This window comes from Calonectris borealis, chromosome 28 (genome assembly GCF_964195595.1).
Source record: "Calonectris borealis chromosome 28, bCalBor7.hap1.2, whole genome shotgun sequence".
NCBI classification, from domain to species: Eukaryota; Metazoa; Chordata; class Aves; order Procellariiformes; family Procellariidae; genus Calonectris; species Calonectris borealis.
This window is the reverse complement of record NC_134339.1, coordinates 562,567-588,155: the sequence shown is the minus strand read 5'-3', so window position 1 is coordinate 588,155 and position 25,589 is coordinate 562,567. Positions and strand designations below refer to the sequence as shown.

General features: G+C 47.9%; 1 protein-coding gene across 13 annotated transcripts; it reads right to left on the bottom strand.

The window, feature by feature from the left end:
* Window positions 1-1,599: 1,599 nt before the first annotated feature.
* Window positions 1,600-23,896, bottom strand: BTBD2 (BTB domain containing 2). Of its 13 annotated transcripts, XR_012677554.1 has the most exons (11): window positions 23,271-23,896; window positions 16,921-17,040; window positions 13,399-13,555; window positions 9,540-9,645; window positions 8,551-8,748; window positions 5,476-5,668; window positions 4,847-4,964; window positions 3,665-3,752; window positions 2,837-2,931; window positions 2,465-2,611; window positions 1,600-1,896 (listed from the first exon to the last, which is right to left on the bottom strand). XR_012677554.1 is itself a non-coding variant. In XM_075175436.1 (10 exons), exons 1-9 carry the CDS (start codon window positions 23,879-23,881, stop codon window positions 2,467-2,469), a joined length of 1,713 nt encoding a protein of 570 aa, XP_075031537.1. In that variant the 5' UTR covers window positions 23,882-23,896; the 3' UTR covers window positions 1,600-1,896; window positions 2,465-2,466. The 13 variants fall into 13 exon arrangements, 9 of the variants coding, with proteins under 9 accessions (XP_075031537.1, XP_075031536.1, XP_075031543.1 ...); XR_012677555.1 differs by lacking the exon at window positions 2,837-2,931; XM_075175436.1 differs by lacking the exon at window positions 4,847-4,964.
* Between the last annotated feature and the right edge of the window lie 1,693 nt (window positions 23,897-25,589).

Below are 25,589 nucleotides of genomic sequence, written 5' to 3'. Positions count from 1 at the left end.
GAGATGTCACTTCCCCAGCGAGCGAGCAGGCACCGAGCCATCCACACCAGCGAAGGACAACCAGGTTTTAACTTCTAGCAGCTAAATAAGGTGGCAACTGCTGCGAGTTATGACGGCTTCGCGTGCCTGGAGCGGAGGGGGAGGTTTGCAAAGGGGAACCTCGGCTTTGAGGCAGCACCACCCCGGCCAGCAAGTCCCACGCGGACTTGGGAAGGCTCTGGCCTCGCTGCCAAGCAGTCCTTTAATTACAGCTTCCTCTGCAGAGGAGCGGGAGGAAAGAGTCTCGCAGGCTGCACCAGCGGGCAGCGACCGTGAGGCTGCTCAGGCAGTCACAAGTACAAGCGCAGGCCACCCACCTCCTCCCTGGCAAGACAGCGCCTTCCCTGCTCAGCTAAAGTCGTACCTGCTTATGGGGAAAAGCACCCGGCCCTGGAGAGGTGAGAAGGAGACGTCTTCACGATTACTGAGCTCGACGGCCAGGTGATATTTGTAAATACTGCATCCTCCTCCTGCGCCTGTCCGAACAGGCAGACTGTGCAAACGTACACAGGCAAACAGAAAATCTTTGTTTTCCTAAACTGTTTCATAAACCCTCGTCCATCTGCTGCGTTATTAGTAACAGGCAGTTGCACATCTTCCTATTTCGCATCAGGGCAGCACGCTCTGAAGCGGCCCAGGGGTGGGTTAGCAATGCACAGAAACAAAGAGAAAGTGCATTGAAACGTGCACGGAAACAGCAGCAATACACAGGAACAGGGGACCAGGTGAGGCAAGTTCCCTTGCTTGCTTCAACTGTCAAACCCCGACACTATCTGCAAAGGATTTGATGAGCACAGTAACGACTAGTACGGGTGCCCTGCTGCTGAAGGCTGCTGGGGGTTATCTAGGATCACCCATCGTTTGAAACACGCTACGGAGTTTGAAAGAAGCACCACCAGGCCCCAGCGCGGCAGCCTGCACACAGGGGAGGAAAAGGCCTGCCTGGCCAGAGCCGCTGCCCCTTCCCGAGCCCGCAGGGCCACGGGCCGTCCGCAGGGGAGGGCAGTTCGCTGTCCTCAACTGCCCAAGGTAAAGGATTGTCACAAATTAGTGAGAATAGCATGAAAACGCCGCAGTCTCTCCAGAGGCGCTCTAGTTTTGAGGTCTCCCTCAAGACCGTGTAGTGCTGAAACAGCAAAGCCTCAGGGAAAAGGCCACTTTCCGTAACTTTTTAAAGGCGGCTGCACGTGCCGTGGCTGGTGGGAGGGAAGGCGCCAGGCACGGGCTGGCCCAGCGGCGCTGCCGGGCAGGCGTGGCAAACCGTCTCGCCTCGACTGCTGAGCTAGAGCAGAAGAGGATGGGCCACAGAGCCCTTGACTGTGTCTTTTTGCAGGATTATCTCCTCACAGCAAGTATAACCACAACCAGAGCCACTCGTTTCCATGCTTCTGACTGGTGGAAAAGCATCTACATTCATTACAGTCAAAAAAATGCATGTTGTTAGATAGGATTAATCAGTAAAGTGAAAAATGACTAGCCACAGACAACCTACAAATGATACTGGTATACCAGTTAGTCTGGTACGTGATAGCAGCAGAATCACTAGCACAAGGCAAAACATGAGCTTTGAAATGATTTTACTGAGACCTTTGGCTAGTGTGGCTCCAATTGGTGTGGTCAAACTCAGCCAGAAATTTAGTTTGGAAGGTCACGGGGAAGAGAACAGAAGAGTCCAGAGCCAGCTCCGCAGCTGCACTATGTGTAGAAGATGATCTCTGGGATTTGTCCATCCTCCACAGAAGTGCCGTTGTTATTCCCAGCCGCGTAACAGAATGTAAAGCAGGTTTTGGCTCCCGTTGTTGGTGATTCATGGATCACTTTGCGCAGTCCTTTGGTTCCGTAGTGGGAATCTGGACCCTGCGACAGTCACAGAAGACAAGAACAGATCAAGACAGGGATCGCAGCCCCGCAGGAACCTGCTGCCCAGGCACGCTCTGGGAGGTTTGGCCTCACAGCCTGGCCCGAAGCAATGAGCTTTGGAGATCTCAGCACCTCCCTTTTCTTTCTGGTTCTTGCACCTCAGATATTTTGAGCAAAGTTCTCATCTCTAACAGAACTTAACACTGCATTTAACAAGTTAAATATCAACTTTTTTAAGCCACAGCAGGCAGGCTCTGGATTACACGCCTGCAGAACTGACAGCTGATCTGTATACACCAAAAAAAAAATGCCATCACTTCATCACTAACATAGCCTGTTAATTACCATACACTTGCAAGACAAGTTAAAAGTCAACTCCGAATGCTGGTGGTGAACATGCATATTGCACCACCAGGTGAAGGACTACAGAGCAGACCTTCGAGATTATACTACAGGCCTTGAAAAATGCAGAGCAAGAACCATGTTGCACTGAAGGGACTACAGAAGCCTGCTTTCACCCATCATTATAAGCCTCTCTTCTACCCAGGCTTCCCCAGGACGGTACCTTTAGAGTAGCACATGCTGTATAGTTGACGTTGGGTAGAATCTCAACAGGTTCCTTGAACATGACCCGGAAAGTGTTTGATGATCCATCACAGCTGAACCCCGTGTCATTCTGCCCCAGGACCGTGTTACTGTCTGTGTGGATGATCTGTAAGACACGAGTTAACTTTTAATCTGCACAGTTAGTTGAACGCTGCCCTGCACCCGTGCAGGTGTGTCCCCCCTGAACTGGACTGAATCCGAGGGACTCAACAGTTTGACCAGCCCCACTGCCACTGCACTACCCCATTACTTATGTCCGTCTTCAGTGCTGTGATCGCACCGAACAACTGTGGGCTCGGGTCCCAGACAGCCCAAGACAATCCCTCCTTACCCCGAAGCCTGGCAGAGGACTGCAGGCCGACGTTCTGCGCTTAGATCTTCACTTGCCTTTCTCCGCCAAGAGCTCAGGGGCACCAGAAGGAGACCCTGACAATTAAGGAAGACATGCTGACAGACTGTGCTCGTCACTCAGCCGTGCTGCGTTGGGGTAACTTTCCTGGGGATGGTTCTTCTCAAGTGATCCAGACTGGGGTTACGTACGTGCAGCCAGAACAAGGCACACAGGATTTCCGTAAGCCGCCCCACTCTTTGAACAAGATCACAAGGGACGTCAGACAACTGAGTCTCCCTCAGTCCTACTCGTCATCTCAAACGGGACGCTGACGACGTGAGGTCACACATCGGCGCTGTACAGGCCCAGCACAGACACAGCAGTCGCTTTCTTCTCTTCCCTTGTTGAACTGTGGCTGCTCCACTGCATTTGTTCAACTGGGAGCAAAAGATGGTCCAAGTACTATTGCAGCACCCAACTGTTGCTGCAGCACCTGCAGGGCAGAATTGGCCTGGCCTGCTCGGCATGGGAAAACTTGCACAGCTTCTTCTCGAACTGTGTCACAACTCTCTGAGACATATTTTCCAAGGCTGCGAGCGGACTTGGGGAGATACAGCAGTGACGCATGCAATGGGAGGTTGCATAAAATCAAGAGCAATAATCCCTCTTATCCCCAGTGCCCCATCTGGCCCTCACTACATCTGCCAACCACCCTATCTAGAAAACAAATACAGTCGCTTCTGACTTAAGATTTTGTTGCATATTCACTAAAATGTGTGGGTCAGTCCCTACAGCAGCAAGTATTTTTAACGTAGTAGAGAGAATTACCTGTATATTTACTTGGTAATCCGTTGGCCCATGTATGGATCCGTATAATCCAAACCCGACTACAAATATCCTTTTGTTTACTGAGAACCTGCAGGAACAGATTAGGAAAATCAGACCAACTTGCCACTCCTGTATTTTTTTAATACAAGGACGATACACAAATATCTTCACTCACTTTAATTTTATACCTATGATTTAATCAAACATACTACAGTTTTAAGTGCAACTCTTTCTAATAACTGAAATCCTTTACAGAAACTGTAATTTGTAAGCTTACACCTTTGACCGTCCTAATGGGCCGGCAATAATTTTGTTTGCTCATGTAAAATACAAAGCTGCACAACCCCATCACTAAACTTCAGAGTCCAGGTTCAGAAAGCGTTTCGAGGTTGCGGTACAATGTCAGCATCGAAAAACGCCAGCCAGGCAAAGGCAGGGTAGCCTGCAGAGCGTGGAATAGTGCCCACCCTCATGGCAGCAGCAGTCTTTCCAGCAAGGTAACAGCAAAGACCACTTAAAGCGTCATTAGATATTTCACTGCTGAGCACTGGAGGAGAATTGTTAATGTGCTTCTGAGTATTTGCTGGATATAGCTGCACTCAAGATTTACCCAAGAGTAGAAAATAAGATTCAACAGCTACTGAACGCAGGAATCCCTGCTGCCTAAGGCAGCAAGGGGAAGGATATTCACCCCACTGCCCCACTACAGCTCCATCTTCTCAGGTCGCAGAAAGCCTCAGTGCCTGCCAAACTGCCAACATAATTTATTCACCCGTCCACCAACTCCTTCAGTCCTGCGTGTTTCAAGAACAAACATCTGTGGCAGGCTAGAAGCTGCTGTTCTGCAACCCCCATAAAATATTCAGTGTTGAAACTGCACACAAGCCTTGCTGAAGTCTGGCCCTGATGCTGCCAGCAGTTGAACTTAAAGTCAAATACAAGCTCCAAAAGGTCTCTGAACGTTAGATCTGAGAGCCGTAAGTGTTTGGAGCTAGCAGCTCTTCCAACTACTATCTCCTGTAAGGTGATGAATGGACCAGAAGACCCAACAGACAGCTCTATCGATACGCAAGAGAACCATCAACAAAAAGGCTTAAAAATTTTAAAGAACTGTATTAATGCGAGTCCCCCTTCCACCCAAGACAAAGATGAATCAGGAAATAACCAAGGCTTTCTGATTACCTCCTGTCTTGCTCTAATCGTTTGGCCACACAAGGCTTGCAAACCACCATTTGCCACGCCACACCTCCACGTCTCTGTCTCTATGACTGGGCTTTGCTGTTTCTCTACAAGCTTTGGTCTAAACAAACTAGATATTAGCAGAAAAGCAGGCGCAGCAAGCATTTTATCCTAATCCCTCCCTCAAACAGGCAAGATTAAGGGGCTTCAACAAGCCACATTTACACTTATAAGAGAGCAGGGAACCAGCCTGATGGAGCCCTGGTTAGCCGACATACCCAGGCACAGGAGGAAGCCACGGGCTGCCTGGTGACTCCAGCCGCTACGTGCCCGTACAGCTGCAGGAAGCCACTTGAAAAGGAGAGAAATAATCCCCCAAGAGGCTTGTGCTGGAGGGCCACGTTTGCTGGAAACCTTTGCCAATACAGAAGCAAAGTGGCAGCCTGCAGCTGCACATGCAGGTTAACGCATCAGGCGATGCTTTTGCCCAGCAAAACGCTTTCCCTTCAGGGTTCACACTAGGGTTTATGCGGTGGAAGTCAGGGTCTAGGACGTAACCTTGCGGGCTTAGAGTAGGCTCAAAGCTCAGTAAACACGAATCTATCAGCGGCAGAATTAGCAGAGAAGCTGACCTTATCCTGTCACTAGTCCCACTGTACCCCCAGCGGCTCTCCACCTGCTGGAAACGGCTGATGCTGCACTCCTTCCCCCGCAGGCAGCAGCGCGGTCGGTCGATGAACTCCACCCGCGGCTTCGGGTTCACTGTGAAGTGGAGGAACAGGCTCACCACTTCCCGGTCCGTGAGGATTCCCGACTGGGCAGGCCCTGCAAAGGAGCACGAAAGCAGCGACGCCGTCAGCCTTCAGAAACCAGAAGGGATCCTTTGGGGATTTACATGGGGAGGCAAACTTGACTTGCGGCTAAAGAGTGGGCCAAACCCACATCACACATGGGATCTCGCTGGCGCGTCAGGAAGTTAAACCCCAGACAGAAACGTGCTGCCTGCCTTTTATTTGCGCGCCAGTCATGGACTGCAGAGCCTCTGCATGGAGCACGTACATGAAACGGCGATTAAGCGCGCAGCTCCACAGAGCCGAAATGCATTTGGCTAACAGGACTGGTTTAAAAACCTAAAACATGCAGCTAATCCTTCCCCCGCTCCCTCAGGAGATGATAACACTGGTAAGAGACAGGGATTTTCACACATCTACACCAGTATTTTATAACATTACTGTTAAGACATCATGAAAGCCCGTGAGGGACGGAATGTCACCAGGTTACCATCAATTTAGAAAGTACAGGAGTATTTTTCAGTCAAGACAAAGGTGGTTCAGCTCATGCCTTGCTTTGACACCCTCCCTCCCTCGGGCATTTAATCTCTGCTTTGGGTTGGTTTGGTTTTTTTAATACCTTTGTTGTAGAACCTAGGGAAGAATGCTAGCGATTTTAGCAAGAGTTGAAACACATTCTCATCTTTTCTCCAGTAACTAGATGGTTTTTCCAAAGCGACGCTAAACTCAAACTTTGGAAACTACTTTGAATACTTTCAAAAGTGGAACCGAGTAAAAATCAGTCTTTTAGCGTAAGAGTCAAAAGCTGCTCTGCACCTGCGTTTGCAAGAGGCTTTTAAGAGAAACAAGACTACTGGATACTGGAGAAACAATAGCATTAAGTGCTCTTTAATGTGGGAAGCAAATGCCTAGCTACTTGTTGGTCCAAAAAGACTTGTAGTTGGTTAAATTCAGCACGATGTTACACAGACATAATGTCGTCCAAGGTTGCAATAGGTAGAGATGAAAGAATTTAAGGAAGTCGACTGTTAACAGATAAATGAGCTTACGGATACTTTGCTCAGCAAAAATTAGCTGTCATTGATCATGTCTAAACTTATCCTGTGTTGCTGCAATTCAATTCTCAAATGTTTCAAATTACTTGCTCTAAGGGAAGGGAGTGACACATTTGCCAGTTAAAACATCTTCATGCAAAACTCCATCTTCAATACCAGATTATACAATAAACTAGTGAAACCACTGCCTGTAAAAATCCCTTTTTTTTTTTTTCTTTTGGAAGAGGTGGTGGAGGGGAGTGGTTTCCCTCTCCTACCTCTGCTGTGATCACCAAAGAAAGCAGAGTCACTCAGAAACTCAGAAAAAGGACAAAGCTGAAGCAATTCCAAGGTAGTCCCTTCTTTAAGGAACTGCTGACCAGCGCAGCCTCTCAGGTTTGAGGTTTCTTTTGTTCATCTTTTAGGTTAAAGTGGATGGAGAAAACTTAAGAGTTTCTCTCAGAGCAAGAAGACTAACCAAAGATCCAAGTCGAACAGGCAGCTGTGACAGACAGCACGGGGAGGGGCATTGACATTCCCAGCCCAAAGGCTTCAACCCAAATATGCCAAAATTAACACATTCCTCCCAGTGAGATAGAACGATACAAGATCCGAAGGAAGGGTTGAAAGAAACAGGATCTACAGAAAAATGCAAAGCTTGGTATACACCAGCTACTCTGACGGCTGTAATGCTATCCAGAAGGAGGATGCTCTCGCCCATCAAGCCGGATCGCAAGCCTGTGATCTGCTGCAACGCTGCTGCTTGGCATGATGCACACCGAGGAACGGCGTGCTGTGTTTTCACCCAGTGCCAACAGAAAGGAAAGTTACCCAGTTCGGATGAATGGACCTCTGCTTCCCTGACCAAGCCGTTTCTGAAGAGATTCACGTCCCTAAGACCACACTGCAGCTGTGACAGGCAAAATAGAAAGCAGGTACCAAGTTTTAAGCACAGATTTAGTTCTTACTAATATCCCTCTTCGTCTTGAAACACGTACGTTAACTGTCGATAAGCTGACGCCATCTCTGCCTTGAGAAGTGATTTGCACAGGAAGTGGTGTCAGTGACCCTTTTTGCTTCTTTGTACAAATAACTGCAGCCTAAAACAAGTTTCGGTTTTGAAAATGGCTCCACAGTGTCTTTTAGCATGAAAACTATTTAAGCCAATTGCCAGTTTTCAATCCCTGGACAATCACCAGAGTATGAAGTCAAAGACAACAGGCAATGAAAACAAAACAAAACAAAAAAATCTTTAGTCAAAACTGTTACATGATTTAGACATCTTTGTAGATCAAGAGCGTAAAGTAAACTTGAAAAATGCTTTGAGACACAGACTAAACAACGCCAACTCTTCAGCTCAAAGAACATTTTGAAAGTTTTTTCTGTTATGGGGCTCTGCTCTGAAAAGCGTCAGCAAGACGCGGCCAACACCACCACCGGATTACAGGCAGCAGCAAATAGAGGATGGGGAGAAACATCCTCATTTCTCCTTGGGAACAGGCTACAATCAACACCAATTATTTGCAACCCCATTAGCTTTGTGTAGTTTAAACGCTTGGAATGGTTAGAAAGGAAAGCATGTGAACCCCTGTTTGGATCTTTGCTCTCAGCTGAATGAGAAAGTAACCATCTAAACATACTATGAGTACAGTCAGCTATGATCCGACCTGATGGAGCACCGTAGTCTTTAAAACAAGAGTGAATGACCATGGATGAAAATAGCATTTACACAGTAGATTTTGTAGATCAGTGGGAATGGGGCATAATCTCAAATTTAAATTACTACAGGATACACAAAGAAAATCCATTTTCATGTACTTGATCCTCTGTAGTTCAGAGAAAGCAAAGACCAGGGTTGCCAGAAATGCCTTTGTTCAGTTACCTGCTGCAAACTCCTCAATAGTCATCAATGGGAAGCGGATAAGAGAAAGTGCTTTGCCCAGTACTTTCCGCTTGTTCTCTGGAATCACCTGAAGTTGCTGCCGTTGACACTCAGCCTCCGACCAGCGAACCACTGCATTAAACAAACGAACCTCCCGGATCCCCAGGGTATCCCTCTCCAGCACCGCAACCAGGGTGTCTGCAAAGCAGGACAGATAGTGACAACTTTAGGCACTAACCCAAATCACCCAATTTTACCTAGCCAGAAGTACCCTATGTACAGCCAAGGTAAGTAAAAGAGAAGCAATCGAAAAACCAGCATCTCCCAAAAGTGCTGCCTGCAGCCTCTGAGGAAGATATATCTGCATATTCCATAAGCAAGTAACTCACTGGAGCAGCAAACAGTGCTCAATTAATCGGCACGTTAATGGAAGTGCAGCAGAATGAATTGCAACTTTACGTCAAATTGGATGAAGCAAGCAGCATGAAAGCCAGAAGGTTACCCGTGCCTTACCTCCATAGTCCATCTCATTAGAAGAAGGTTAAAGTCTGAATTTTAGTGTTTATTAACTGTGCCCAGCAAGTTTGGCAACTGCATACGATAATTAAAATAGCCAGTTCTTGCTTCCAGAACCGCAACACCTTTTTAACTCCAAAACCTGACAAAGAGTCAGGGAACAATGCCAACTCCATAAAAGAAGGCAAGTTACACCCACCCAAAACCTGCCAACATCAACAGAGGAAACGGGCTTTGTATCATGCCCAGAAAACTCAAGTTGCACCAAAGTAAGCAGATTCCAGGAGATTTCCACAAGCATGCTCTTTTGCAAATGCCTTGTCTCTAGGCACTTAGTGCCAGAGACTGTTCGTTCAACAGATTGCTCCAGAACAGCAAAGCCACGAAAGAGAAGAGCCAAGTATTAACCTGTAATAACTTTAGAGGCTAGCTCGTTATGAAAGCATGTAGAGGGAGGAGGGAAAAAAGCTTACCCAGATCAATGTCTGTAAACCCCTCCGCATTGATGGCATCTGATGTGTTCTTGTCTATGTTCTCTAGGCAAAGGCTGGCCAGCTGAGGCTCATCAAAAAGTCTTGCCTAGTAATGAAGAAGCAGTCGTTAACACAAAAGGTATCTTAAAGTTTACACTAAGTAAGGACCCCCCCTTCTCTCCCAGAGCCCATCTTCATTAACAATACTATGCCTGACTGCATCATGAATTCACTGGGCTGCAGCAGTCTTTCACAAGCAGTTAAGCATGACAAGGCAAACACTAGAAAAATCTGCATTTGGCATCGGTTCTGTTTTAGCTGTGCATGTCTTCACACACGTCTTTGTTTTAACATCACATCAGTTAACACGGGTATAGTGCTTTCTAGCACCATAGCGACCGTGTCAGCTGAGCATGGGTAATTTTTACTACATCATTTTTATATTTAGAAGAAAGCTTTGCCCAATGACTCCTGGCTCGCTCTAGGAATATGCAGAGACAGCTTATTCTGTAAGAACATAGTCACACTGATCTCATGTATTAGCAAAAACACCTTAGCAGGCACACTGCTTGCGTCCCAGGGAGATGTGCAAAACCCTGCAGGGTACGCAGCCTGCTTAGTGCACTTGCATGTTTTGCACAGAAACAGCTACTCTAATATAGTTACCTTAAAGAATTCCCCCCAAAATAGGTTACTATTCCAAACGAAGCCGGCACACAGCTTGGAGAGTTGCTCAGAATCTCTCTGCCCAACTTAAGTACAGCCTCCTAACAATTTCACCACCACTTCAGATCCCCGTGGACTGCCAAGGCATGTTACCGACCCTGTGCCTAGCATAAGCAGAAATGAGGTGGGAACACACTAAGATCACCTCTTATTTCCAATGCTTTGGTTTTGCTATTTAGGAAAGAACTGCCTTAACATCACACCTAACATTAGCGCAAGAGTACACTGGGACTTGAACTCACTGCCACAGGTAAGGTCTAAAAATTGTGTTTTGGGCTGGGAATTCACTCACGGAGGCTAGTGCTATCAAGCATCTTCTGCTGCACCCTTGCACATGGGCTGTATTGCTCAACAAGCCCAACCTTCAATGCCGAGACCTCAAGTGCAGAGATACTACTCTCCGTTTTCTCAGGGACCAGGGAAGCTTTAGCAGTCATCACCTGCTCCTGGGGCTGGAGGACTGCCAGTGCCTTGCACTCTGGCATCCAAGAGCTGTGACTGACTCAGCCTTTACTACTGTAGCGGCTCTCTTTTGACACTTGAAGGACTTACGTTACTCGCAGAGGTCTCCCCCACAGCGGCTTTAGGCAAGCCATTATTTCCTTGTTGATCAAAGTGACATTTGCAGGTACGTCTGGCATGAAAGAGGATCATGGTTCACCATGAGGCACAATCAATTAGGACAGCTATTTGCCACTGATATTTCTGCCAGAGATTAGCAGTTCCTTGAAATGCCGTCAGTGACACGGTGGACCAGCAGGATTCAGCAATGATACACGCAAAGGAGGTTTGGGGGCTCTACAATCTTAGGTCCACGATCTTAAGCCTGTTGGGAAATGTTTTGTACGAGATGCATCTCAGGTCTGTAATTGACTGTACAAATTGTCAATTTGTTGCAGTAAAAGCAGAAAACGGAGACCGATTTTCACACTGAAGGACCAGAACTGAGAGCATTTTGAGAACAGATCCATTAAGTGAGGTGCCTCGTGCAGCCAGCCATTGAGATACAGATAAGTTTCTCAAAGAACACCAGCCTCAAACATTTTAGGGACTTGGTATACTGCAATAGTGAACATAAACTAGATACTAATTACCACTGATAATTAACCATAATGGATAAGCCACAAAAGGAACCAGGAAAGCCTGTCTCCATCTGGCATTTCAGCTGCCCCAGTACAGCTGACAGAGTGTCAGGCAGTATCTTGTTTTTGATATCTGAAAAACTAGGACACCTTCCTCTTTTGCCAAAGAAGGACCTTTGTGACTTGTAAGGAAGTCCCCATAAACCTAAACGTTACCTTGCCAAAGCTGCGAAGTCAGGTTGCACAGACTTAGCATGCTGCAAAAATCTCTGCATAAAGAATACCACCAAAAAGCTGACACCTCTAATCCTCATGAGGTGATGGCTAGCGAAAGATGCCTCTTCAAAACTGCACCCTATGGGAAAGATCTCTTCTCAGCTCTTGGATAACAGCTCCTGATCGTTCAGATTGCAGGCTGCTGAACCCAAAGAACGGGAAAGTTGCAGCCAGAGAGTTACAATTGTCCTACCACACATCAGATGGGAGCGCAGATTTGGCTACCATCGCCCAGGAAAGAATCTTTAAGTCCCGAATCTTCCCCAGCGAAGTGCAGCGTGGTTCCCCCCATGTCTCAGAGGCTGCCTCGTCCATTTATGGCATGTGGAAAAGGGCAAGTTAAAAAGAGGATGTGTAAAGAGGGACATGGTATTTTGCAGCAATAGCTGAATCCTAGCAGTGAAGAGCGTCTACAACAGCAATGTCACGTGGAACTACTTTGAGAACTTGATCCAAATATTTAAAGTCAAATAAAATCCCAGCCTAATCGCAGCAAACAAGCAAAGAACTCAGCAGCAACTGCTTCAGGCCAACACTGCTTCAATTTCGGTGAAAACTACTGGTGTAGACACTGACACCGATGCGGTAACTACAGTCAGAGCCTGAAAGACACTTCTACTCCTGACAAGGAGGAAAAAAGCCAGCAGACAGATACGCTGGGCAAGACAGGACAACCCTCAGAGCCAGACCATCTTAGTGCACTGGTTCCCAAGTCAGGGCAGCTGTGAAAACTCCTCTGCAAGGTTTGTTTAACATCAGAAATCACAGCAGCTTTCCTGAGCAGGCTGATCAGAAATATTCCTCTAGAGCTAGACAAAAGTATGCCCATTCCCTAAAGGAAAGAAACTCGCACACACAATGCCTCTTTGTTTCTTGTTCCCTGATAATGCTACAGACACTGCAACACGCAGGTGACAGCACTGTGGAAGTCACTGCATGTCATCAGCTGTCAGCAGAGAGGGTGGCAGGGACAAGAAAGAAAAGATGGGGCTAGGAAATCAGAAGGATAGTGAAGCTGATTTAATCAACCTGCATGCAAAGTCTGATCTTCTCCAAAAGAAGCAGAAGCTGTAAACACTGTCTTTAGTTTGCTGCTTAGAAGAGTCAAATGGAAGATGGAGGAGTCCAACCTTCACAGATCAGATCAGACAGAGGGGCACAAGGATGCGCAACCGGCCTCACAAAGAGTCAAGAAACACAGCTGCACTGAAACTCCAGGTTTGCATGCCTTCAGTACAGCGGGAGGGTGAGCTGGAACAGGCTGAGGAAGAGATCACTTTGCTCCTCTCCTAGGAAAATAAACTGAAGCACTCACGAAAAAGTTGCATTTTCTGTCTTTCACCCCCATTTCAGGGAAACTATTGCAAAAACAGTTCTTCAAAGAACGTCTGACCAGCTAGATGCAGCAAGCTTTGCACACAGAAAGCTTATTACACCAGTCCTGAATTTGAACAAGCGAAATCCTCTCATTTCACTTTTCTTCTTGGCAGATGAAGTTTTTCCACCCTGTTAATTTCTTCCCCAGCTCACACTCTGGAAGGAATCACCTGCCACACCGAAACAGAAAGCAGATCTGAAATGGCAGCAACATTTGCTGTATTTTATTGTTCTTTGCAAGAACCTGCTCATCAGCACTAGACTCCTGTAAGGAAGAATTCAAAATGACACAGAACCGCTCCATCTTGGATGATCAACTCCGCAACACTCAGAAAACTTGTTTTCCTATTGCAATGGACCTTGCTCAAAGGACTTAATGCAAACGATTGCAAACTCACCTGTGTTAACAGCATGAATGCATTGTCTGCTCGGAGGTTTTTTTTGAGAAACTCCACACAATGAGCTTCAAGGGCTGGAACTGCATATTTTTTAGCTGTGTAAAGCGTTGTCATAACAGTCTCTGGTCCAATCTGAACTTCGTCTGAATAAAGAAATCTGAAAGCATGTAAACAAACATTGCTCTGGTGAAGTCAATAAGGTAACAGGGTAAAAACCCTTGCAACTCATAAAAACCATGTTTGTGCTTCTGCCCATCATCGTGGCCCCATTTCCTATACTTGAGAGATGGAAAGGTTTTCACATCCTCTCCACTGACTCTGGTTTACCAAGGAGAAGTTTTTTTTTCTTTTTAAAACACGCTCTTTACAGTATAACTTTTAATGAATTAAATACCTGGGCTATCTGCTGAAGTACCTTGAACTGCCTAGCATCCCACAACCAGTGAGCTGTTTAGCCTGCCACTTACGCTAAGCTAGCAGAGTCTCTGGCCAAGTGTACCCTTTAAAATTAACGTTTTTGGCTGTTCAATTAGACTCATCAAGGACAAAAATGCAATCCTGCCTGCCTACTTCAGAAAAGAAGCTCCATTCTACATACTAATTCAAAAGCGATCAGAAGCACTCAGACATACACATCCACTGCAGGTGAGGTGTTTTATCCATACCCCACTTTTCCCCTCATCTCTTCATTTTATGTACTGAACTGTTTCATTTCATTATATATATGTTGAAGTACAGCACACAATGTAACTTCAGCATAAAGCAAGAGTTAATTGCAATGAAAAATAAGGACTGCCACGCTGCTAGCAAAGCATCAGCCTTCACTGTTAGGCCAAAACAAGGACATACATTCATACCGCATGGAAAAACAAAGGTCTTCATAGGAAGCCTGATGGAGCCTCCTCATACCCAAGCATGCTGATTAGAGACAACCGGAACTGACAGGCTGAGTTCAGTAAAACCAGTTACACACTTGATGTTAGTCCTAATCCCATGCAGAGTTTTTGTTTACTGTTTTTCCTTTAACCAGTCGAGCATTTGCCAATCAGGATCTGAAAGGCACGAAGCACAGAGGCGTAATATTAAGTGTGTTAACTGGGCTTGGCATTCCTATTCCACGGGATATTTTGGAAACTCCAGCAATTTCTTCTGCGTTTCTCTGAAGGGGGAAGAGCAACACATTGCACGGCCGCTATTCCTGGAGGCTTCACACAGCAGCAGGGCTCTTCTAGGGGGATGCCAGGCCGTGTCCCTGTCTGGAGGGACTTGCTGCAGGGCAGCAGTGGAGCTCCTGGTCCTCTAGCTAGAGAGGCCAGGATGCAATTCAGGGAAGCATAAACAGGGAGATTCAGAGGAAGGGAAGAGCTCTCATTGCTGTTGAAAGCAGGCTTTTGTGCTGCTCTAGAGCATCTGTTAATAACAGCATCAAGCCACAGGCTCATGAATGTATTTTGCACACATCCCTTCACCAGTCCTATTTTCACTAAGTAATCCTTTTTATTACAAGATTAAAAGAACACAGTTGCTCTAAAAACAACTAGATCTATTTACTGCAATGACTATGTTAGTATTTATTTTTACAATAGTCCAAATAGTGTGCACTAAGAAGGATAACAAGAGAGGCTCAAACTGTGAAAAAGCATAGTATCAATTTAAAAGAAAATTTAGATTATAACCCCAGACAATCAAAAATGTTCTTTGGGTTACCATGATAATAATGATGATGATAATAATAATAATAATAATAATAATAATAATAAAAAAGGATCTCTTATGCAATTACAGCAGACCTATTAAAGGCCACTAGCCCACAAACACAATCACAATCTAGTGTCCAGAACGGACCTTCCGCTGAACATTCAGGATGGGCACTTTGTCCCTTGATAAGCTCCTGATCCTACAGCATTAGGTCATGGCTTGGACCAAGTCCAGAGACATATGTAAAGATCAGCTGCCATTTCAGATCAGTGTTTGGCGGGACTGGTTTTACTGTAGGAAGGTTCATACCACGTACTTGGTAAGCTTCCTACTGGAACACAGCACCCAAACTTCCTTTGGCACATTTAAGCTCTGAGCATTTTAAAAGCGACAGTTTGATTCTAGATTTAAGCATCTAAAATATCACTGGACCACGTGCACAGCTACTGTAGCGTAACTGCAAGCTTTAGAAGCACTGTGATAATCCACACACAATTTCTTCTATACAAAATATAAACATTTCTGTTGAAATCCACCTAAACTCATCACTTTAGTCTTTTCACATGATGGTTCTCTTCCAAGATCATATTGTTTATACAAGTGTTGAAATCTCAGCACTGGCAGGGAAACATGCCTTTGCCTTTAATTCACTCGATATTTTAGCCTCGCTAAGTTTTAAAGATAGATACTAACTCTGCACTCCAGAGAGATCTACCTGGCTGATAGAGAGTCATATGCCAACTAGAGGGATTCCCCAAGTGCTGGTGTCTGGTTTAAAATGAGCCAAAGGGGAGAGGGCCAGGGGCTCCCTATTATTTCTGGCCTTTCATTCCAGCAAAGATCAATTTTAAAATCTTGTAAGATAGCACAGTCATGACCAAAGCACTTTTTGAAGGTAAAGCAAAAAGTGTGCCAAAGCTATGTATAGTCATTGTTCCCAATAGGAAGCAAGCGGGGAACATGTCAAGAGCACAGGACTGGAAACCCCTGGAAGTAGGTTACAGAAATCCTATAGAAACGGGACAATGACTTTTCAGTGTACATTCAGGATTGCTGCTGGATGTCATACAGCACCAGCCGAGCTTAAAGAAATCGGTGAATAGGATGTTACAGCTCCTTCCTCCTCCCTCCCCCAGCATGCAGACTTACAATGCATGCTGTAAATGTAAATTCAAAACCAGCTCTCCAAAAGAGGAATAAAACACGCACAAGGGGAGATACCATACCGAATGGCTGACACTGACTTCACACCCTTCCTTACCTGTTATAACTTGCTCATTTGCCCATAACCTAAATGAGCTCCAAGTATTTGTAACTTACAGAGCGTGAAGAGGATTACTTTTCCCCACTTCTCTCAAATAGCATTTGGATCAAATCAAACCAATTTATGAACAAGAATTTATGAGACAATATCTGTAAGGGTGAGTATCAACTTAACTACAAGGGCCAGCACGTGCACTTATTCCAACTGCTAACCAGAACACCTCCCTATTGCTGCATTTGCGTGATGTAGCTATATATAACCACATATTTACAAAATTATAAACTATCCAGTTTAATTTTGCTCATACTGCAGATCAGCAGCAGGAGGGCATATTCATTTAACTATTGCTAAACCAGAAGATGGAGCGAGTCAGATATTCTTGTGCAGTAGCTACACTAGACTTTTACCCAGGAAAAGAGGGATTTAACACCAGCATTTAAATGCCCTTGAAAGGATCAACAAAGAGGCATTTTATTTAGAAACTTAACGATCTACAAAATGGTTCTCTGCTTTCATTGAAAATATCCTTCTCTACAATAAATACATTAGAAGAAGCTTACTTCAGCAGAGCTAGGAAGGCAGCAGGCTCCACATCAGGCAGCTCAATCTCTGTAGAAGTTGTGGCCATTCCACCATTAAACATCGCATCGAAGACTGCACTGCCCACAGCCAGCACAAACCTAACATTAAAAAACAAGCAAGCAAAAAAACCTTATGTTAAACCATTCACTTTCTAAAAAAATGCCCGGCTAGCTGCTATTCCTCAAGGCCACCCCCAGGGAAAGTAAATCATTCCTAGCGTTAAAGCAAAAATGTTTTGCAACAGAAGGGAGTGTCGGGCTTTCTGTTCGTTTACCGCAAAAACACCAAAGTTGCAAGCAACTTCATTTTAAGCCCTGTCCCAGCATACAACATAGTAATGGTTTCCCAAAGACAACATTTTGTGCATCATGGAACAGTATATACGTGGCTGCTTTGCAAAGTCCTTGTATATGCCTACAGACCATTCACAAGGTTGAGAAGCTAAGAAACAACAAAGTTAAGGAATTCAAGTTCTTCCAGTGAAAAGAGCCCAATTCTTGGTGCAATTCCGCACAGTCATATATTGAAAACACTTACAGAAAACTTGTCACTACACACTACCCATCCTCCTTCCTTCTCCCCAGACACCAGGAAGACAACCTTGGTGACAGCAGAGCAAGCTCTCAAAACATGCAAATTGCACCGGCAGCATCACCGGGAGTTCCCCAGGCACGCTGCTGTCTCCTTCCATGCAAAACCTGCTTCGGGCTTAGCCTAGAAGGTAGAGAAAACCTCACCCGAAGCAAACTAGCACTGTTAAGTGCACACAAACCCTTTTTGCATTGCCGTGAATTTACGTGGTAATTAACAGCGAGAGGCATGTTATTGGCCCTAAAGAAACAGGAAGCAAGAATTCCCACAAACCAGGTTTGGGACCGAAAATAATATTCCAGCACTCCCATGTAAACAAGATGATTTCCCTCACTGATAAACATCAACTCCTATTTTAGGAGGAGGCACAGATCTGGGCTGCTGAGAGGCCTGTGTATATGTAAGCTGCTGTACCTGCCTTATGCCTTAGAAAAGCCATTTTGAGAACTTTCATTGTTTGAAAATGCAGAGACGAGTTTTTCCCCAGGAAAGCAACCTTGTTCCCAGTGTCTGCAACGAAGCAGCTCCCTGAACTTAAATACAGCACAGGCCACAAAGGTCACAGCTCAGCAGTGTGGGGAAGCAGAGGAGACCAGGCTGCAGAAGCGATTACTGCAACCACTTCTCCAACCGACTGCAAAAAGGAAAATTCAGGGGCTCTCGCTGCAGCAGAGTTTGACGCACGCTTCAACAGGCAGAAGCATCAAGAACTGCAGGCAGAAAACCGCGCAGGACAGAAACCTCCAGTACTCGGACCCCAAGGAAAGCCCATCACTAAAGGGGAATTTCAGTTAGATTTTGCTGCAGTAGGAAACGATACAGAAGCCGTTTTTCTTTTCCTTTTAAACAAAATTTTTCATTTTCTCGCTTCTCACTCCCCTCCCATCCAGAGGAGGCCTTCCACGGACACAATAGAGCGAAGCGCCGTGGACGTGCCAGGCTTGTTTGCTGTGACGGACTGTTTGGCTGACAAGTCGGGCTGTATTGTTTCTGATCAGTTAAGAGAGCTAGGGACAAACCACAGCGGTTAAAAAAAAAAAGTACACACAAGCATATTTTTATCAAATAATCCTGAAGAAAAATGTCAAGAACAAATAAAAAACCTTGTTCACAATACTAGAATTGCCAGATGAAACAAAAATCCTTGTTCCTACAAAAGCAGCGATGGTGGCAAGACAATTGCAGGCATTATTTGCTAATAAAAATTAACATAAGTTAATTGCACTCTAAAATTTTCATTCTCACAGCAAGCACAGTATACATCCTCAATGAGCACCCTTCAGAAGCAATTTGAAAAGGGCATTAAAAAAAATTTCTCAAATTTTTGCTTCCATTTCACTCAGGGACAAGTCAGCCTAATTTTTTTAAACTGCTAAACCCCTAAAGGGATCCCAGTAGACGCCAGAGAGATACACAGGACTCCGAATTTTAAGTTCCCTTAAAACATTAAGGGAACACAATTAACGTAAGAAAATCCCTCTCTCCATGATTTCTTCTTACTCTTGCTAAAATGAACACTTAACACTTAAACACTTAAAGCTATTCTAAAGACACTCCAGGAAAAGCAGGGATGTGCACCGTTTCTCCTACATATTCCAACAGTTTTCCCCAACCGCTCAGGTCTGCAAAAGGAAGAGATGGCGTTTGTTTCAGATGGGAGAAACAACTATTGAGCCAAACTGGCAGAGTAATAGGGCTTACTTTCATTTTCCTCTCCTATTTTCCAAAGCACTTTAGCGACCGGTGCACAGCAAGCCTCTCTCCTAATCCCAAGGAGCACTGCCCGATGCAAACATGCAACTCAAAAGGGAAATGCAAGTACCCTAAGCTCAGCATAGTGACCCACCTTCATCAGAGGAAGAATTCAGAAGGTTATTTTTAAACAATGGCATGGTGGCCAAAACAAAGTGGACTACTGAAAGGATGCAGAGAAATGATCAGAAGCAGAGCAAAAGAACTAAGGAAGCAACATTTGATTTCTCGTCATTCCCTCTGCACCTGTAAGAATCAAAGTAAACTGACTTTCAGCCATAAGAGTCATAGGAACTTCCATGAGGTTAATAATTTGATTTGTCTTCACAAGGATCCAAAGTTGTCTCTGAAGGCTTTTGAAGGCCTGCAAGAAAATGTCTTTCATTCCGCTACTAGTAGCTTCCTACCCACCAATTTTCACTGCTTCCTTGTTCACCTTGGCATCTCCACCTGTCACCTAGTTTAATTTGTATACCCAACAGTCCTGCTCCCTTTCTAGGCACTACGGTAATACCAATAATAAAATAAACCACTTGAGAACCGCAACTATCCCACTGCTGCATACCACCTCCCTCCTCCATCCGCTCCATCATGGAGAAATCTTAAAATATCTATTTCAGAAGAGCTGGCACAGGAACAGAGCAACACGTGATGTGCTGCAGCGCGGTGAAACCGTAGGTGACAAGAAGCTAATGAATGATAATCGTTTGCTGGCTGCATCCTTCCAGCACAAGGACTAGAGACACCAGGTGAAATGAGCAGGAGGCAGGTTCAAAAACCCCCAGGAGAAGCTCTTCACACGCAACCCCAGGAGCTGAGCAGTGGGACACCTCAGCACACAACACTGCAGGTACCGCAAGTTAATACGCATCCAAGAAAAGACAGGATGAGCTCAGAAGAGAGACACCTAGAAACTGCAGCCAAAAACCTACTCAGACTGTCCGCAAGCTGCAGATCTCCCAGGCTGGAGTACACACAGGGGTGCGTCACCACAAGCTTGCCCTGTTCCCTTTTGGGCCATGTTTTCTGGCCAATTAAAGCTCCTGGCTGATGTGGTTTAGATGTTCCTAATCTCATTGATGTTGTGCTCAATGAAGCAGATCCGGAAAAAGACAAAAGAAACCTTTCCCTCTTACTGCTGGGCCTAATCAACGCGTTGACCTTGGCCACGTTAACATCGTGAAGCTTCGAGACAGCCTGCTTCGTCCGGCGTTTGTTAGCCTTGACATCAGAAAAAACTTAAGGCCGTTCCATCTTCTTCATGGCTGATTCAGCAGCAAGAGGGAAGGAGTTCATAGTGCAGAGATCAGGCTTGCTCCAGGGTACGCAAGCAACTTCTGCAGGGTCTGGAGCCTCCTGAAGGTGGAAAACATCTGGTCTTCTCAGGGCTGCAGATGCTTCACAGGACAGATGCTTGGATAGATGAACCTTCGGTCAAACCCAGCACAGCCACTTAGGCCATTTATCTACAAACACAGCTTTCACACAAAATGAATGTTTGCTCTTAGTTACTATGTGAGGTATCTATTGTCTGCTTCTACAGCTTTATATGAGCTGCTGAACTTGCCAGACTCTTAGAAACGCACCTGAACCTACAGCTATGTCACACTCAGAAACCTCCTCCCTGCACCACCACCACCACCACACGTGGACGACATCACCTGCGATCACTAATACATGCCGTTCAACGACTTCAACCTACAAATACGCCACCTCTGCTCTGCTCCTTCCTGGAGGAGCCTAACCAGGGAGCAGCTGCACTACCACCTCCAGCTCCTGCAGGACTGCGACTCTCAGATTATTTGTGCTAACCAGTTTGCTGCCAAAGCCAGCAATTTCTAACGCACCATGCAGCCATATCGAAGATGACAAGTAAGATACTGCAGACCACTCCTCAAGGCACTGCTAGCTGCCGTCCAAGAAACCTATTTAGGATACACTCCTGCTGCAGCCACGCTTTATACCTGGCCCAGTCTGCAAACTAACACAATAAAACCAGATTGTAGAAATACTTACTTGTTAACCGTGCGCTATTTCAGACACCTAGCATCAAAGTACAAACATCTGCTCTTGGTCACTGAAGCAATACAGTGCCTCTCAAATTAAATTCATGGTTGCTTTGCGACTCAATTCCAGTGCAAAATATCTTCTGCTGTCAGGCTGCTGTGGGAGAACTGAGCACAGAAGGGGTCTGGGTGGTTTTATTTTAAGCTCTCTTGTTTCTGAAATAACCACGGTACTTCATGAATCATCAGGATATCCCAACTGTAATATCATACAGGCAAGTTTTACTAAAATCTATATAATCCTTAAGTGGGATGTCAGGCATGACACACTCTATTCTATCTTTACCACCCAGAGCACCAGATGGATTTCAGAGCAATTAAGCAGCATTTCACTTTGGGGCTATTTTTTTTTTTAAAGCTTCATTTATTTTCCATTTATTTCTGGGCTGAACATTGCCCCTCCCCACCTAGCAAGCCTAGTTCTCAGGACAGGAACAAGTTTACTCAAATACTAATTAAGTTTCAAATTATAAAAGAACAGAACTGACACCCTAAACACTCAAACCAGCCCAGAACAAGTGTGTTTCATTCAGAAAGCGAGAGAAAAAAGGGAAATCTGAAAGGGAAACTTCCAGGAGCACGAGCATGTATGAAAAAAGTGATAGTGCGAAATAGTTTAGAGCAAGGCTCCCTTTGCCAAGCACCAGTTCTAAGTACACCAATAAGCCTTCCCCCACCCCAAATAAAGCAGGTCCCGCCTTCGAGTGAAAGGCTCTTGGGTTTGCTGTTGGTACAACCGAGCAGCCCCAGAGGCACCTCCTGGAGCGGTGGGTTGTAAGTGGCAGGCGTAAGATTCACCAGAGCTGCCCCATGAAGCAGCCGAATGTCAATCGGCCACATCAGTTTTGCATTATCCAGGCAATTCCCAGCTTCTCAGCGAGCGAGCAGCTCAGAGCTGCAAACTCTCAAATGGCAGCTCGGCCTTAAACGTTAACCTCGACTGAGTACCTCATGCCCAGATATCATTCTCAATACAGGTCTTCCAGAACTGTGGGGTTTGTTTTATAATGGTGGATTACCGCCCAAAATATAGGCCTTCAGAAAAGATTCAATAAAGGTTATTTTAAAAAGAAAATATTGTGGCAGAAATTTGGTTTCTTAAATCATCGCTCTTTCCTTTCCATCCCCAATGCTCTCACCGATCCCAGTATCTGATATCAGGCAGTCTTGGAGCCTATTCCTCCTCTCCTCCGCTACCCACAAAAACAAGGATTGCTTATGAGTGATATCCAGGGATTTGGGGTTTTTCCCCGCTGTGCTTGCCCCATCGCACCTACCCTCCAGGCAAAACACTCTCAGCTGAAAGCTAGACCTGGGCTGGCAACCGTAAGAAGAAACGCGACATTGATGCGAGGGCTGGGAGAGATTTGAGGCGAAAGCGACCGACCACGCCGAGGGGCAGAGTCGCCTCCCAATACGTCAAAGACCAAACCGGGGGGACCCACGCTGCGGACGCCGGTGCTGCCCGGCTCTCTCCGTCCCTCCGGGGCGTCCGAGCCCGGAGCGGAGCTGGGCCTCGCCGAGGCCGGCGCGTCCCTCCGAGCAGCTCCCGACGGCGCGTAAGACGCCGGGTGAAGTTACCCGACCCCCCTTTCTCCTTTCATGAGGGAGGCACAGAAGCCCAAACTCTCTACCCCCCTGCTCCCCGCTGGCGCATCACCTCCCAGAGGATACAGGGGACCCCCAGACACCCCACAGCAAACCCCGCACCCAGCCCACGGCCTGTCCCGAGGTCCGGGACCCCCGACCACCTGGCAGGGGCCCCAGCAGGGCCTAAGGGCCACCCCCCACGGCCTGGCCGGGCCGCCACGGGGCCCGGGGCACCCCCACGGCCGCGTGTCCCCCACAGCCCACCTCGGACGCCGGGGTCCCCATGCGTGGAGCACCCCCCGCGTTCCCTCCCCCCGCGCGGGGCCCACCTGTGCGCCGGGATGCGCTGCGAGCCGCGGCCCTTCCCCACCAGGAAGTGCACGTCGCTGAGCACCTCGTTGTTGAAGAGGAAGGCGAAGCGCTCCTGCACCGTCGGCTTCGTCGCCTGCCAGTTATAGACCGGCTCCCGCTGCAGCGCCCCGCCGGGGCCGCCCGCTCCCCCGGCGGCCCCCGCCGCCCCCGCAGCCGCCGCCGCCGCCGGGCCCCCCGCGCCGCCGCCGCTCGCCGCCGGGTTGGAAGCGCCGCACTGGTTGTAGGTGAGGCCGGGAGGCGACGGGGGGGCGCCGTTGGTGCAGGCGGCGGCGGCGGCGCCGTTGCCCGGCGGCGGCGGCGGCGGCTGCGGGCAGGAGGAGGAGAGGCCCCCGGGGCCCCCGCCGCTCCCACCGGCCGCCATCTTGTGCGGCGGAGGCGCAGGAGCGGGCGGCGCGGGGCGGCGCTGCAGCAGCACCAGCACTAGGAGCGGCGGGCGGGACACGGCGGCGGCGGGCGGGAGGGGGGCGGCGATGGCGATGGCCGCGGTGGCGGCAGGGCGGGCGGCGCCGCGGCGGCTGCTGGTGCTGGTGCTGGTGCTGATGCAGAGAGCCGGGCAGCAGCGGCGCATGGGGCACGGCGCGGCGCCACCGCCGGCCGGGCCAGGGGGGAGCGGCTGGGCGGGGAGAGGGCGTGGGGCGGCGGGCGGGAGCGGGCGGGCGGGGCCGCGCCGGGCCGGGGAGGCCCGGAGTGCGGGGCGTGAGGGGAGGGGGCGATCCCTGAGGGGGATGAGGGGGCGATCCCTGAGGGGCAGTTTGGGGGATGAGGGGCGATCCCTGAGGGGCAGTTTGGGGGATGAGGGGGCCATCCCTGAGGGCGAGTGAGGGGGCGATCCCTGAGGGGCAGTTTTGGGGGAAAAGGGGGCAATCCCCTGAGGAGCAATGTGGGGGGTGAGGGGAGCAATCCCTAAGGGGCACTTTTGGTGGGCGATCCCTGAGGGGCAGTTTTGGGGGATGAGGGGGCCATCGTGTGAGGAGGGTCATTTTGGGGAGGATGAGGGGTGCAGGGGCCCAGAGAGCAGTTTGTGGAGGGATGAGGAATGGGGGGCCAATTTATGGAGGGGAGGTTGGGCGCTATTGGGCTGAAGGGGTCAGTGCTGGGGGGTGAGGAGCAAGGGAGGTCTGGGCCATGGAGAGGGGCCGGGGGGGAGGTGAAGGTGGGGGCAGCCCTGGTGGAGGAGGCAGCGGGAGGAGGGGATGTGGAGGGAGCAAGGGTCACTCCCTTCCCGCTCTCGCAAACCAGCCTTTCCTCTAAACGAGACGCAAGCTTCCGCCATCCCCAAGACACCCTGTTTTGTGCCCAGAAATTCCTCAGAATAATTAGCTCAGAGTTACAGGCCGCTGCTGCTGACACCGGGCCTGGAGCACCACGTTACCAGGAGCACCACGGGTATTACCCTGCACATACCAGGGAGCTGCAGCTCTCCTCGGGACAGGCTGATCTGCAGCGGCCTGATCCCTCACCGGGCATCATGCCCTGCTGCCACCGAGATCCTGCAAGATCTGCTCAGCAGAAAGGCACTGGCCAGCAGGTCCCCACCGAGGGCCGTCTCCTTGCCAGCCAGCGTGAGGTGGAAAATGGCGCAGGGGGCAGGAGCAGTCTGAAAAGCAGAAGATTAATTAAGAGGCTGTGCCACTGCCTTGCTGTGATCTCAGTAACTGAACCGTTAAAGTGATTTATTCTTCACAGGGTAATTACATTCCCCCTTTCTCTGTTATCCGTCCCCTGATCTGTGTTCAGCTCTTGGAGGTGCACGCACATGCATTCAGGAGCAAACGTGCGGTCCTTGATTCGGCATGTTGAGCGAGGAGATGTCCTGTCTGTCCCTTCTGTTTTCTGTGCCTTTGTGTTACAGTTTCTGTAATACAGGAAGACGTGCTACTTATATTGATTCAAAGCTTCCAGACCCTTGTATAGCTGAAGGATCTCACCGATTAACCACTACGGCCAGGCGCTGCTGTGGCACACTGCAGCGGTGGTGTTACACCACTAATTTTGATTGAGAGCTTCCAACCTGGTTTTGTATCATGTTATCAAATACCTATTTCTGCTGCCTTACGTGCCGGCCGGTTCCTGCTGCATTCTTTAAAGCTGTGTTACACTTCACGTGGACGAGTTTGGGAAGCTCCTGTAGCCACAGCTATGCGGAGTTCAGAGCTGGCTGTCCTAATAGTCCCTTCTGGCATCTGGTCTGTGCATGCAGGAATGAGTAGAAGCCTTTAGAGGAACAGTTCTTTTTCCTGTGAAATCTTTCTTATGTTAATAATAACCGCGCATTA